The sequence below is a fragment of the Orycteropus afer genome, unplaced genomic scaffold (genome assembly GCF_000298275.1).
Source record: "Orycteropus afer afer isolate SDZICR_OR568_19922 unplaced genomic scaffold, OryAfe1.0 scaffold00034, whole genome shotgun sequence".
In the NCBI taxonomy this organism is placed as follows: domain Eukaryota; kingdom Metazoa; phylum Chordata; class Mammalia; order Tubulidentata; family Orycteropodidae; genus Orycteropus; species Orycteropus afer.
In genome coordinates, this window is record NW_006921621.1 from 9,139,312 (window position 1) to 9,153,987 (window position 14,676).

At 39.0% G+C, this 14,676-nt stretch overlaps 1 protein-coding gene across 1 annotated transcript in view; it reads right to left on the reverse strand.

Annotated features, from left to right (window-relative positions):
* The window catches only part of LOC103193166 (CD2 associated protein), a 123,521-nt gene that overhangs the window by 88,775 nt on the left and 20,070 nt on the right, over nt 1-14,676 (reverse strand). The window contains exon 2 of the mRNA XM_042780327.1: nt 10,943-11,132. Within this exon, the coding sequence (XP_042636261.1) occupies nt 10,943-11,132 (190 nt within the window). The remainder of the gene's footprint in view (nt 1-10,942; nt 11,133-14,676) is intronic.

Sequence of the window (14,676 nt, forward strand, 5' to 3'; positions counted from 1 at the left end):
GAAACCCAAGGAGGGGTCTCTATGAGTCAGGTCCGACTCGACAGCACATAACACCACCACCACCCTACCCCCCTACTACTCACTTTTTTCTTTCAAAACATTCATGACTGCCAAAAATTATCTCCATCTGCTTCATTTCTTCTGTGACATATTTGTCTTCACTTCTTCTGTGACATATTTCTCCCATTAGAAAATAAGTTCATAAAGAGCAGGGAAGTTTTCTGTAATTCACCACTGTGTCCCTATTACCTATAAAAGGTCCCAGAACATAGAAACATAGTAGGCTCAAGAAATATTTTAACAAATGCCACTACTCCCACCAAAAAAAAAACAAACAAAAAAAAACAGCTCAATGGAGGAAGCTACACTGGGAATTGTAAGCTTCTTGTCAGGGTTACTGGAGACTCATTATCTAAATAAAATTATAAATCCTACTATAACTGCTGCAAGAAGAGTAATGTGGTTGATGAAAAAGCTATATGCTTCAAATAGAGCACACTGAGAAGTACGTTTTAATTGGTGCTGAAGAAGTTGCTATTGATCTTCTCTCCTATGGCACTCTTAAAAATCTTTTCCACGTCTATCTAACAAAGGACTTGTATCCAGAATATATAAAGACTTGGCAACCCAGACCATAACACACTGTGTATTTTTGCCAGACCTAGAGTGCACTGAGTATTCATCTAATGGCCTATCTTTCAAGGAACAACTCAAGTGTTACTTTTGATACCTTTCCTGAAAAATAATTTTCCCAAGTTCTTTTCACATCTATATCTTTATCATGCATTTGACATACAACCATATACAGCATCACTATTTATCCTTTTGTTTTCATGTTGTGACCACCTCTAATAAAATAAATTGTGGGCAAAGACTTTCTTTACCATACTCCAAAACACTTCATAAAGCACTGTCATCAGATTACTGAGGATGTGTTTACTGAAATGTGTTTATGTTACTTCATCTCAAAGGCAAAACAGCAAATCCAGCAGCAGAGTGCCAAATATCAACAAGACATTGATATTGAAATTCAAAATATTATACCAACAAATAAATGAGACACTTACTTGACTCTAAATCAAAACAGTGAAGTTCATAATCTAGTAGGATGTGATAAACTACAGCCAAAAACCCAAACTCACTGCCATAGAGTCAACTCTGACTCACCCTACAAAACCAAGTAGAACTGTCTCATAGGGTTTCCAAGGCTCTAATCTTTATAGAAGCAGATTGTCACATCTTTCTCCTGGAGAATAGCTCGTTGGTTTGAACCACCAACTTTTCCATTAGCAGCCAAAAACTTCACCACTGTGCTACTAGGTATCCTTTGAGATAAACTAAAAAGCAAAAAAACCAAACTCACTGCCGCTGAGTCAGTTCCTACTCACAGCAACCCCTCATTGGGTTTCCAAGGAGGTATCTCTATGGAAGCAGGTTGCCCAGTCTTCCTTCCAAGGAGTGGCTGGTAAGTTTGAACTGCCAGCCCTCTGGTTAGCAGTCAAATGCCTTAAGCACTACACCATGAGAGCTCTTTGAGATAAACTAGCAAGGATTATTCTTAGTTTAGGTTTAATCCTTAAATCATACATTATAAACAGATGAGAAAAGGATAGACTATTCAGTATTTTTTCAGGTGGAAAAAAAAACATTCAATCAGCGCCAATTTCATACTGCACACACAAAAAAGAAAACAGTAATGAAAGAATTACACTGAAAATCAAAATTTTAAAATAAAGAAAATTTAGAAGAGTATCTTTAAAACTTTCCTGTACCTAGGTTATACTTAAAGAAGGCACAAAAGGCACTCATGAAGAATAAAAGATACATAAGCAGAAAGAAGACAAAGGATTAGTATTCAAAATATATTGAGTATTACTATAAGACTGTGAGAAAATGACCAAAAACTTAGTGGAAAATTGGCCAGATATACAGGAAAGAAAACCTAACTGGTCAGTAAATATGTGAAAAGATGCCTAACTACAGTAGTAATTGTGAAAATGAAAAACCAAAGCACAGTGGATATTATTGTACACCTGGCCAAAACAATGCTTTGATCGTAACAAATATTAGTGATTAATTGAGAAAAGGTACTGTTTCATACTACTGAAGGAAATTTAAGTTGCTTCAATTATTTAAGTGAACAAAGTAGAGTAGAATATGCATGTACATATATTGTTGTTGTTATGTGCTGTCGAGTTGGACCTGACTCATAGCGACCCCTCCTTGGGTTTCCGAGGCTGTATCACTAAGGAAGTAGACTGCCCAACCTTCCTTCCAAGGAGTAGCTGGTAGGTTTGAAGTGCCAGCCCTCTGGTTAGCAGTCAAGTGCCTTAGGCACTGTGCTACCAGAGCTCCTGTATACATCTTAGGATCTAGCAAATTCACAGCTATGTATATACCCTACAAAAGGATGTTCAGTGCAGCATTGTTTTTAATAGCTAAATATTGGAAAGATATCCTAATATACATAAAATGTGAGATGGCCATATAATATTATACATCTGTTAGAAGTTAAATAGGTCAACTACTAACCTAAACGTGGGCAGTTCAAACCCACCCAATGGCACCTCGGAAGATAGGCCTGGTGATCTGCCTCTGAAAGGTCACAGCCTCAAAAACACTAAGGACCATGAGACCAGAAGAACTAAATGGTGCCCAGCTATCACTGTCAACTACTCGGAAAGGGATCAGTGCAGGAGATCCTGGATAGACTGGGAGAACAATATGAAACAAAACTGAAAATCATGGCAGGAAAAAAAAGACCAGGTTTGCTGGTCTGATAAAGTCTGGTGAGACCGCCCCCCCCATGCCCTGAGACTACAGACCCTAGTTACCCTTCAGGTCTGGAACTGAACTCACTCTTGTGGCTTCCACCCAAGCAACAGACAGGCATATGGGGTGAAGATTTACATCAAGTAGATACACTCTCTGGAGCGATCATCTACCAATCCTGGGATTGTGGGAGAACAGACAGACACTGTTTGAACAGGGAGATAGCTGGGGGAAAGGGGGGGGGGGCAGGATACATGGGAGGGAAGGGCACAGAGAAGAGGTAACGATGGGGAGGAAGTGAGAAGAGAGCTGATATACTGTAGGGAATTGCAGTCAATGTCATGGAACAAAATATGTATGAACTACTGCATGGAAAATTAATTTGCTCTGTAAAATTTCACCCAAATCACAATAAAAAAATTAAAGAAAAAAACCCTATGGAGCAGTTTTGCACTGCACATAAATGTTACTTACCATCAAGTCAGCTCCATCTCATGGTGATTGTGGTTGTTAAGGTTGTGTGTCAACTTGGCTCGGCCATGATTCTAAGTGATTTAGCAATTATGATGAAATCATCCCTTTGATGAGTTCTGATACAATATAATTACCTCTATGACAACATCTTTTGCTATGAGCAGCCAATCAGCTGAGAGAGTATCCTCAGGTGTGTTCTGCTTCCAATATATACGTGGAAGTCATGGCAAATATCTCTGGCTTTTTGCTCAATCTGGATCCAGCATCATCTGACCTCTAGAGTTCTTAGACTTCAACCAATGGCCTCCCATATTACCTGCTGATTTTGGGATCACGGCCTTCACAGCTGTGAGCCAACAGCCCACAATCTTAACCACCAATCTTGGATTCATCAGCTTCTGCAGCCAACTGCCCACTGCTACACCGCCTGCCAATCTTGGGTTTGTCAGCCCCTGCACCTATATGACTCAGGAGAAACCTCCAGTCTGATCCTTGACCTACAGACTTTCAGACCTGCCAGTATCTACAAGTATGTGTGCCATTTCCTTGAGATAAATTTCTCTCCCCCTTTCTCTCTCTCTATACATACATACACACACACATATATACACAGAGGTAGAGGTAGAGATATATATACACACTCATATATAAGTGTCACTGGTTTTGCTTCTCCAGAGAACCTAGCCGAACTCAGCAATCTTATGTATAAAATAATTAAACACTGCCTGGTCCTACACCATCCTTACAATCATTGCTGTTTGAGCCCACTGTTGTAGCTACTATGTCAATCATCTCATTAAAGGTCTCCATCTTTTTCACTGATCCTCTACTTTACCAAGCATGCTGTCCTTTTCTATAGCTATTGGTCTTTCCTGATGGCATGCTGTAAGTAGGCAAGATGAAGTCTCACCATCCTCACTTCTAAAGAGCATTGTAGCTACACTTCTTCCAAAACTGTTTTTTTCATTCTTCTGGCAGTTCTCAATATATTCAATATTCCTCACCAACACCACTATGACACTATATATGCATTTCTACACGTGTGGTATTCTGCAAAGTCATACACTAAAAAGCACTGATTATGAAAACTTCAAAACCATACACTAAAAATAGCAGTGATTATGTAAAAAGTAGGATTAGGGGCAAACCACTCTAAATTTATGTAACTTTGGAACCTAAATACTAAAAAATAAAATAATAGATTAGATAGATCAATAGACAGACAGCAATAATTAGGACCTCAAGAGACATGTGCTAACAAAAATGACCAGAATTATTGGTCGGATAGAGACTGGTGGAAACCTCAAGACAATGGCCTCGGGTTACCCTCAGAGCCTGGAAATGGATTCACTTACATGGATTGGCTCTCAGTCCAACAGCAGAAAGACCCACATGCAGAACACCTACCCCAGGTTGATGCACCCACCTACTCTAGGGAGATGCACCCTTTGGAACAAGCAGCCATGACACACCAGAGGGGTAGCACTCACAGAGGGAAGGCTGGACCGACAGGAAAGCATGGATGAGAGGGCCACAGGGAAGGGATAATCACGGTTGGGGGACAGTAATCAGGGCCATGAAACCAAACCTGCATGAACTGTAAACAGGCATAACAAGTTTGCTATGTAAATTTGCACCCAAAGCACAATTACAAAAAAAAAAAAAAGACATGTGCTAACTGGACTGCCCAAGTAGGTAGTTCATTGTGACTGAAGAATGCCTCAGGTGATATTAAACATGCATAAAAACAGTAAGTAGAAATGTTGACTTGTCAATACTGAGAAAAAGACAGAAGTTGGTCTGCACAGCAGGACTTAAGTGTCCTACAATGCTAGGAGAGTTTAACTGTGAGAAAGATACAAGTGCTCACATTAAAAAAAAAAAAAGTGTTTTTTTTTTTTAAACAGTCAAATGAACTTCTGTGTATAGCCTTTGTCTTTCTTGGTGGAATTATAATTCTATACTCTTTGTAACAGCTCCCCTTACCTAGAAAATAAACTAACACAACTTCTCCATTGTCTTGACATCATTCCTCTATTTACCACACAGTTAAGAGCTAACTAGCATAACAAAACACAAACTGTAGCAGAAGAAACTGTATCATGTATTCCCACTGAAATCTCATGTCAAAGAAAATATGCAAAATTTAAAATTATGCAAATGGAGTAATACAATTTGTTGTGCATAGGTATGTATGTATACAATTATGCACTAGAAAGATATATGCAACTTCAAAACTGAGGGAGTAATTCATCAAAGGAAGGAAAATGAAAAGACAATCCCAATGGTAACATTCTGTACATTAAGTTCATCAATTCTTGTTCTATAGTCTCTGTAAAATACCCTTAAAATTATGTAAAGACTTGCTAACACAGCAAATGGACATGAACAGACATGTTTGTTTCTCATAGTGTTTTAAAGTTTACACAATAGGCCACAAAAATGATTTGTTCTTTATATCCATCTCCCAAGGTCTTTAGGTGATGCAAATGCTTTACACTCAACAACTAACTTAAAGAAAGGTTGATAGTTTGGACTCATCCAGTGATGCTGCAGAAGGCTTGGCAATCTGCTTCCATTAAGATTACAGTCAAGAACACCCTATTGAAGCAGTTCTATTCAGTAACATGGCATTGGCATAAATTGGAATCAACTTGATGGCAATGAGTTTGTTTGTTTTTGTAAATCCATTTTCCAAACCAATTTAATTATCACTGCTCTTCAAACATAGCTATCTTAAACAATAGCAGAGATGTGAGGTCTTAACATTCACAAAATAACTATGCACCTTAAAAATCACTGAACTCTTTGACGAGGAGTCGATTCTGATTCATAGTGAACCTACAGGACAGAGTAAAACTGCTCCATGGGGTTTCCACGACAGTAATCTTTATAGAAGTTAGACTGTCACATCTTTCTCCCTTGGAGCAGTTGGTGGGTTTGAAACAATTTTTTGGTTAGCAATCAAGCATTTACCAATTATGCCGCCAAATCAAAACGAAACCCATTGCTGCCAAGTCAAATTCAACTCACAATAACCCTACAGGATAGAGTAGAACTGCCCTGTAATGTTTCCAAAGTTGTAAATCTTTACGGAAACAGACTACCACATCTTTCTCCCAAGAGCTGCTGGTGGGTCAGAACCACCAACCTTTTGGTTAGCAGATAAGCACTTAACTACTGAGCCAGAGGGCTCCTAAAATCATTCTAGAAGGTTTATAAATTATAACACCTGAAGTGATAAAGGCAACAGATTTATTAATTTGTAGATTATCCACTGCTGTTGCTTATGGTTTTTATTTTAAGACAGTTTTACTTCAAAATAAATTTAGATTTACAGAAGAGTTGCAAAGGTAGTAGAGAGTTATCATATATGCTTGACCCAGTTTCCCCTAATGTTAACATCCTACGTAACCAAGTTACACATGTGATCATCTTATATTTGTCAAAATTAACAAACTAACACTGGTACACTACTATTAACTAAGCTAATGAGTTTGTATCAGTTTTACCACTAGTGTCCTTTTTCTGCTCAGGAACCCAACCCAGGATACCACAGGTATTTGGTCAGCATGTTTCCTTTGCCTCCTCTAGCCAATATCAGTTTCCCAGTCTTCCCTTGTTTTCATATGACCTTTATTTTTAAAGCATAGGTCAAGTATTGTGTAAAATGCCTCTTGATTTGGACTTCTCTAATGTTCTTCTCATGGTAAGATTGGGGTTATGTATGGGTTTTTGGGAAAACTACCACAGAGCTAAAGTGCCATACTTATCACATCAGGGAATACGTGGTACCAACATCACTTACTGATGATGTTGGCACTGATTAACTGGTTAAGGTAGTTACTTACCAGGTTTCTCCATTGTAAAGTCACTATTTCTCCCTTTTCCATCTGTTCTCTGGAAGCTAGTCACTAACTCCAGCCTACATTTAAGGGGAACATCTGAATGGAGGAATATTACATAAATTATTTGAAATTCTTCTATTAGATTTCCTCTTTCTCCCAAATTTATTTATTCAACCACTTATTTATATCAGCATGGAGATAGACAGGGCTCTGGTGGTGCAGTGGATAAGGCATATGGTTACTAACCAGAAGGTTGGCAGCCTGAACCTACTATAGCTGCCCATGGAAGAAACAGGAGGCTGTCACAAACATTTACAGCTTTGGAAACCCAATGGGTGTCACTGTGAGTCGGAATCAACTCAACAGCTGAGTGTTTGGTTTTGGTTTTTTTGGGGACATATGTGCAGATCTCTCTCTCTCCGTGTATGTGTATGTGTGGATTATATATAGTTATATATATGCATGCTGATATTAATAAATATACTTTTTTGGGTAATATTCCAAGACTAAATTATTTATTTTATTGCTCAAATTGTTCTAGCTTCAGACACTGGGAGTTGTATCAGGTTGGCTTCTGTTACCCTCTGACATGTCCCCATCCTTTGGGGTTGTTTTTTATTTTATTTCCCACTTCCCCCCGCCCGCCAAAAACTTTCTTACTTTCTGGCACTCCATGATACTGCCAGCTCATCTTGTATCTTTCTTGCCCCAGCACTAAAATCAGCACTTCTCTGAGGAGCCCTGGTTTATTGTATTGGATAATGATTTAGAAACCAAGCATTGGGTATGATCATGCTAGTGTTTCTAGGCCTTCTCAGTGGAAAGAACTAGGAAATATATGTCAATATAATAATCCACATATATATACATACACACATCTCTATTTCTGTATCTATCTGTACATACTTTAAACGTGAGTCATGCTGATGTCTCAACTCTAATCCAGTACCATGTGGTTAATTTTTAATCCAGAGTAAGCTTCCCTATATTCCTTGGTAGGAAGGTTGGGCAATCTACTTCCGTAGTGATACTTCCTTGGAAACCCAAGGAGGGGTCGCTGTGAGTCGGATACGACTCAAGGGTACATAACAACAACAACAACATATTCCCTAGAATACTAATAAATTGCATTCTTTATCAGCAGGCAATTCACTAAATTCAAGTTATACTATTGTTAAATTGTAAAAGGAAAGTAAAATATATTTCAAAATAAAGTCTCATGATTGATCGTTCCTGCTACTGCTACCATACATCACCAGCACACTAAAAGAGAACTATATATTTAACTTTTAACTGATTTTTTAAACTCAGTCTTCTATTATTACACTAAATTCTAAAAATCTGTTTTCATGAAGACAAAATTTATACAAAGGAATAAGATGCCAATGTCATGGCATACTAGAGTCTATAAATGTACCATTCTACTAGGGAGAATACACACATGTGATTCCTAACATCACACTACCAGCAAAGGGCCAAACTAGAACTTCATTCAGTTTAAATCCAGTTATTCTAACTCCAATTCTGAAAGAATAGCAGTACAGATAGACCTATCCTTGTCTAAATTCATAAAGGGGGAGACTCATCAGCATCAACAGCACAAGGGCAACTTCTATGTAATAGAAGTCAAACATACCTCGACCCTCCAACCTCCTCACCAATTCTGACACCAGCCAACCCTCCCATGTCAATCTCTACTTCTCTGCTATGTTTGAAAATTCATTGCAATGGTCACACACAACTGACAGACAATACTCAAGATTATGAGGTTTATTAGGGAAATAAAACATTACATTTCAGGATTGGGAACAATTTAGGATACAATTGTTCAGTCAGGGCAGCTTCTCAGCCATGCCTGTAGGTAAGTCTCTCTCTGGCCCTCAGTTTGACCTCTGTCCTGCTTGGTCAAGTGTTACAAATACTCCACTCAGGTCAGCAAGCCTCCTGCCCGAAGCCACTCAGCTCTTCAGTTCTCTCATCCTCTGGGTCAGCAAGCCTAGCTCTGCCAGCAAGTGCCTGGAGGCACTCCACTCTGCCAGGAATCTCCTGCCTAAAGACTATTAATAACTTTCTCTGTGGGTCAGTATGCCCATTGTGACTATATTGCTCCTTGGGTCAGGAAGCCCAGAGGACCCTCTTATGCCAATCTTCTAGTTCTACTGCCACTTTTTCTCTGTGGCTGTTCTCACCATCTCTCACCTTCTCTGATGTTGTTGCTATGTGCCGTGAGTCGGACCTGATTCATAGCAACCCTTCCCCTTGGGTTTCCGAGGCAGTATCACTATGGAAGTAGATTACCCAACCTTCCTTCTGAGGAGCGGCTGGTGGGTTTGAACCGCCAGCCTTCTGGTTAGCCTTAGGCACTACACTACCAGAGCTCTCTTTGTCTGTCTGTCTCCTGGGTCTAGGAGGTTCTCAACACAGGGATCCTAGGTACAAAGGACTCATTCTACTCTTAGTTCTACTTTCTATATTGTATTAAGGTCTCCTCTCTACCCTGGGGTTGACTCTCTTTTTTAAATCCAGCAGGACAGTAAAACTGACCAATCCCCTTATTAGAGTTCCATACACCTTATTTGCATGGTCCCAACCCCAGAGGGGTTCCATGAACCTTATTTGCATTCTTAGCAGGTTGTCCAATCCAATTGGTGGGCCACACACACCCTATATGAACAGTCCCAACAAAATCATTATGGAAGTTACAAGACCATGCATGGCTAAAAGGGCAATAATAACTAATTTTTTACACTGGAAGTTCCCATGTATCTATATTACTCTTCATTATAGGCTGTAAAAAAGAAATTAATTTATAAAACAAAGTGGTCTTCCCAACTAAGTTCAATTCCCTACTGTAGCTTTTCTCGGCTGTTTCAAGAACTTAAATATAGTCAGTAGTTATATTATTTGAAATCATTTAAGAAAAGTGAAGAATGTGTTCATCCCTGGATGTGAAACCCCAACCAAAACAAGCAGAGATTTATTCAGGGAACAAATAACTATACTGTGCAGGCATTCTGATAACGACTACTACTGCAAGTTAGAAAAACAAATGAAGACACACTCTGGTTTTCCAAAACTCACAATACTAATTTAATGAGGTTAGAGGATGTGGCTGACCGTAAGAAAATTAACAAAGAAAATAAAACAATTACAGGAGACATGTAAGAATAAAGATATTCCTTGCTTTTTTCCTTTTCTGAACTATTGAGAATTATATTAGTTTGTAATAGATTTAAGAGTCTTAAACATATTTTTTTTTTCCTGGTAAGGGTGACTAGAAGTATTTACTAAAACAAAGGAATGTTGTTAGTTGAAGAGTAATTGTTACTTTGGTTTCAGCTCAGATAACTGCTTCAAAAAAAACTAATACATCTTAAAAGAGCAGGAAAACCAACGAGATACAAAGGGAAGACCAATGAGTAAGAGGCAACTATTCTAGTCTTAAATTCAGACTGTCTTTGCTAACCATAACCAGCAAACTATTTAACCCTCAGTCTAAATATCACAATATTTAAAGTGGAGCTAATACATGCCCTATTTATTTTGGAAAACTATTACTGGCTTCTAATGAGAATGTATGCAACAAAGCTATTTTCTAAACTACAAAGTGCCACACAAATACAAAGTATTATTTATTAAAATTAAAGACAGATACACACATACCCCAGTTATCATCCACCACATTTAACAATTATATCCATTATAAAGGTACCTGAACCTCCATTTTCTTATATTATACAGAGTAAAAACTTAATTAAAACATTCACATACTAAAAAAACACATTTCTTAACAAGTAAAGCTTAAATTCTATAAAGCAATAGCTAGAAATTTAACTAAGAACACTCACCTTAACAAAATTATCAGGGAACATTCCCCTTCTCCCATTCAGCTCTCCTTCAAGCCATCCTTCCTCCTGTAGTTTTTTCACGTTCCTGATGATTTCCCCAACTCGAATAGTTAATTCATCATCATGTACAGCATCATAGTCATACTCCACGATATAGTCAACTAAAAAAAATACAAAAAATGTACAAAATCTAATTCACAAAATACTATAAAACAGTATTAATAAACTTAAACTAAGAAATCTTGCACAGCCAGAAAAAAATACTACAAACCTCATTAAGGCTTGTCTCAATTTAAATATTCAACTTTATCACAGTAAACTTCTTGGTTACAAACAGACAAATGAGTGGTGGTTATTAGGCATAGGATTTTTAAGTTTTGCACATCATAATATACATACTATTAATATTTTACAGGCTCAATTAAGAAAAACAACAGATTTTCTATTCAAGATGGAGGACCAACCATACTCCTATTCATCTTTTTCCTCTTCCTATAAAAATAAGGTTCTAAAATACCTGAACAAATTAAGACTCTGAGAAAGGAAGAGGGGATAGGACTATGTGGGAATGGCTGCTGGTTTGGCAGCTAATAATGTCTTCTCATTTTTTTTTCTTTTTTTTGTTGTAGGTGGTTAGATGTGTGCGTAGTTTCTTTTTTTCTGATCATTTATAGCTGGAAATAGAAACACCATTTCATCCAGCAATCCATTACGAAGCATATATCCTAAAGAAATGAGAGCTAGGACACAGGCATAGGCATACACATGTTCACTGCAGCACTTTTCACATCAACAGAGATATAAACAACCTAAGCACCCATCAACAGATGAATGGATAAACAAACTATGGTACACACACACAATGGAATACTGCTATTGTTGCTGTTACGTGCCGTCGAGTTGGATCAACTCATAGCGACCCCTCCTTGGGTTTCCGAGGCGGTAACACTATGGAAGTAGATTGCTCAACCTTCCTTCCGAGGAGTGGCTGGTGGGTTTGAACCATGAGCCTTCTGGTTAGCAGTCAAGTGCCTTAGGCACTACATGCCTATGCAGTGTTAAATAACAACAAAGAATCCTCAAAACACTGAATAACATAGAATAACCTGGGAGCACATTATGATGAAAGAAATAGGTCAATCACAAAAGGTCAAATATTGCATGAGTTTATTATAAAAAGTCAAGGAAGGTTTACACATGCAAAGAACCATTCTCTGATGGGTACTGGGGAGGGAAGGAGAGAGAAAATCTAAAGCTGTAACCTTTTACAGAAGCAGACTACTACATAGTCCTCCTGAAGACTGGCTGGTAGGATCAAACCACCCATCTTTTTGTTAGCCCGTGAATACTTTAACCACTGTGCCAGGCTTTAAAGATTACAGTCCAGGAAACCCTAAGGGGCAGTTCTACTCTGTCATACAGAATCCACTATGAGTCAAAATCAACTTGGTGACAAACCATAGCAGCAGCAACCACAACAACGTTCTTTTACAAGTGAGCTTCTCTTAGTCCCAGCGGCTTATTAAATATTGACTCATCTAGAGGAGTACTTCTCAAATACTAATGTATAATCAAATGACTGGGAAATCTTACTTAAACGCTGACTCTAATTGAGTAGACCATATATACTGATATCTAATGTTACTAGTCAAAGTAGTAAAAGTCTAGAGATAGACCCTTTAAATAGTACAGGTATCTGTCACCTAAGATCTATTCTGACGATGTCTGTCGTGCCATAAGGTCGTTTAATTTTTGAAAAGGGAAAGCAGCTCTCCTGTTGTTTATTATTCCCCCCTAATGCTTTAAAAGACTCCAAACCCCTAGAATGAATGAGCACAGGGCTCCAGGATACATTCCAGTCTCTGCAGTGCCTCTCCTTCCCCTCCATCTAACTTCATTCATCCATCCAGTCTTTCACTGCCAACAAAGGGTAGTGCCTGCCACCAGTGCTGAAAGTGGCAGCCAGGCACGGGGCACTCGCAGGTCCTGGTTCCTGACGGCAGTGTTGGTAGCTGCAGCCAGGACCACAACCGCCAGTCATACTCCCACAACCCGCAACCCACTCCCTGCATTCATTTCTCCACATCACCCACTCCCGGCCCTGGGCCCAGATGTGCTCAAAGTCCCAATCTGGCTACCAGTACAAAGCCCAACCCAGGCCAGCCACACAATGAACAAAGTTATTCTCCTGTATCCAATGGATACAGCTCTCAAGCTTTGGCAGGCTCCATAAGGTTTTAATATAATAGGCTGTACAGGGATTTGACTACTGATAGCATGGGGACTGCCTGTATATAGCATGGCATGGTGTTCACACAACATCCTAACTGCATAGCATCTTATTTACTGAACATACCGTGCATGCTAAGTGACGCATACCTGTAATTCTATTTACCAACGTATCCAGTGGCTGATTTTCAAATGAGCATGTATGTGATGGATGGATTCTGATCAATAAAATGGGATGAGTGGTTCTGGGAAGGTTTTATTTGACCTTAAAAACAAAACATAAGGAATGTCCTCTTGCTGATCTTGAAATGTTCTTTAGTGAAGATGAAATGTCTAAAACTACTGATATCATCCTGAAATAAAAATATGTGATTAAGATGGAAGAGAAGAAAGATGAAAATGAGCTGGATCCTTGGGGATACATCAAACTGTTAATTTACCAAATTGACATGATACCCTCTGTGGTAGTTAAATTGTGTGTCAACTTGGCTGGGCCTGGTTTTGACTAGCTGGGCAGCTGGATGTAGCAGTTATTCCCCATGATGAGATTGGTAATCAACTCCATGGTGGAATCTACTGGAGCAGCTGAGTAGCTGCCTTAGAGATGTGTTCTGCTTCCTGTAAATAAGAAAGATCTCTGCAGCTTTTTGACATATTTGGACCCTGCAGGTAGCCAAGATCACTCAGCAGCCTGCCATGCCCTGCCATTCTTGGGACTTTTATGGACTTGAACTAGTGGCCTGCCATGTTGTTTGATTATCTTGGGATTGTGACTTTTTACTTGTCGAGCTTGGGTTTGCCAGCCCCAGAAGCTGCCTGAGCTAAGAAGAGCCTTCAGCTTCAGGGGGCTGGAAGCAAGAGGAAGAGCTGAAGCCCAAAGTTGAGGGGCTTTCAGCCAGCCCCTAGATGCTGGCACATTGAACTTGTGACCGCTAGCCTCCTAAACTATAAGAGAATAAGCCTCTGTTTGTTAAAGCCATCCCATCTGTTGTTTTTCTGTTGGAGCGGCACAAGAAACCAACACACCCTCTAACCTCGTTATACAAGATAGTATCTTCAGAACCACAAGAGATCTATATAAATGGAAGAACATCCCATGCTCGTGGATAGGAAGACTGAACATTGTGAAAATATCAATTCTACCCAAAGCAGTCTATACATTCAATGCAATCCCAATCCAGATCCCATCAACATTCTTTAGGGATATGGAAAAACCAATCACTAACTTTATATGGAAAGGAAAAGAGACCTTGGATAACCAAAACACTATTGAAGAAGAACAAAGTAGGAGGTCTTACACTGCCGGTTTTCAAAACCTACTAGAGAGCCACATAGTCAAAACTGCCTGGTATTGGTTTAATGACAGATACACAGACCAATGGAATAGAATTGAGAACCCAGAAATAGATCCATCCACCTATAGTCAGCTGATCTTTGACAAGGGCCACAATCCATTAAATGGAGAAGAGAATGTTTGTTTAATAAATGGTGCTGGCAAAACTGGA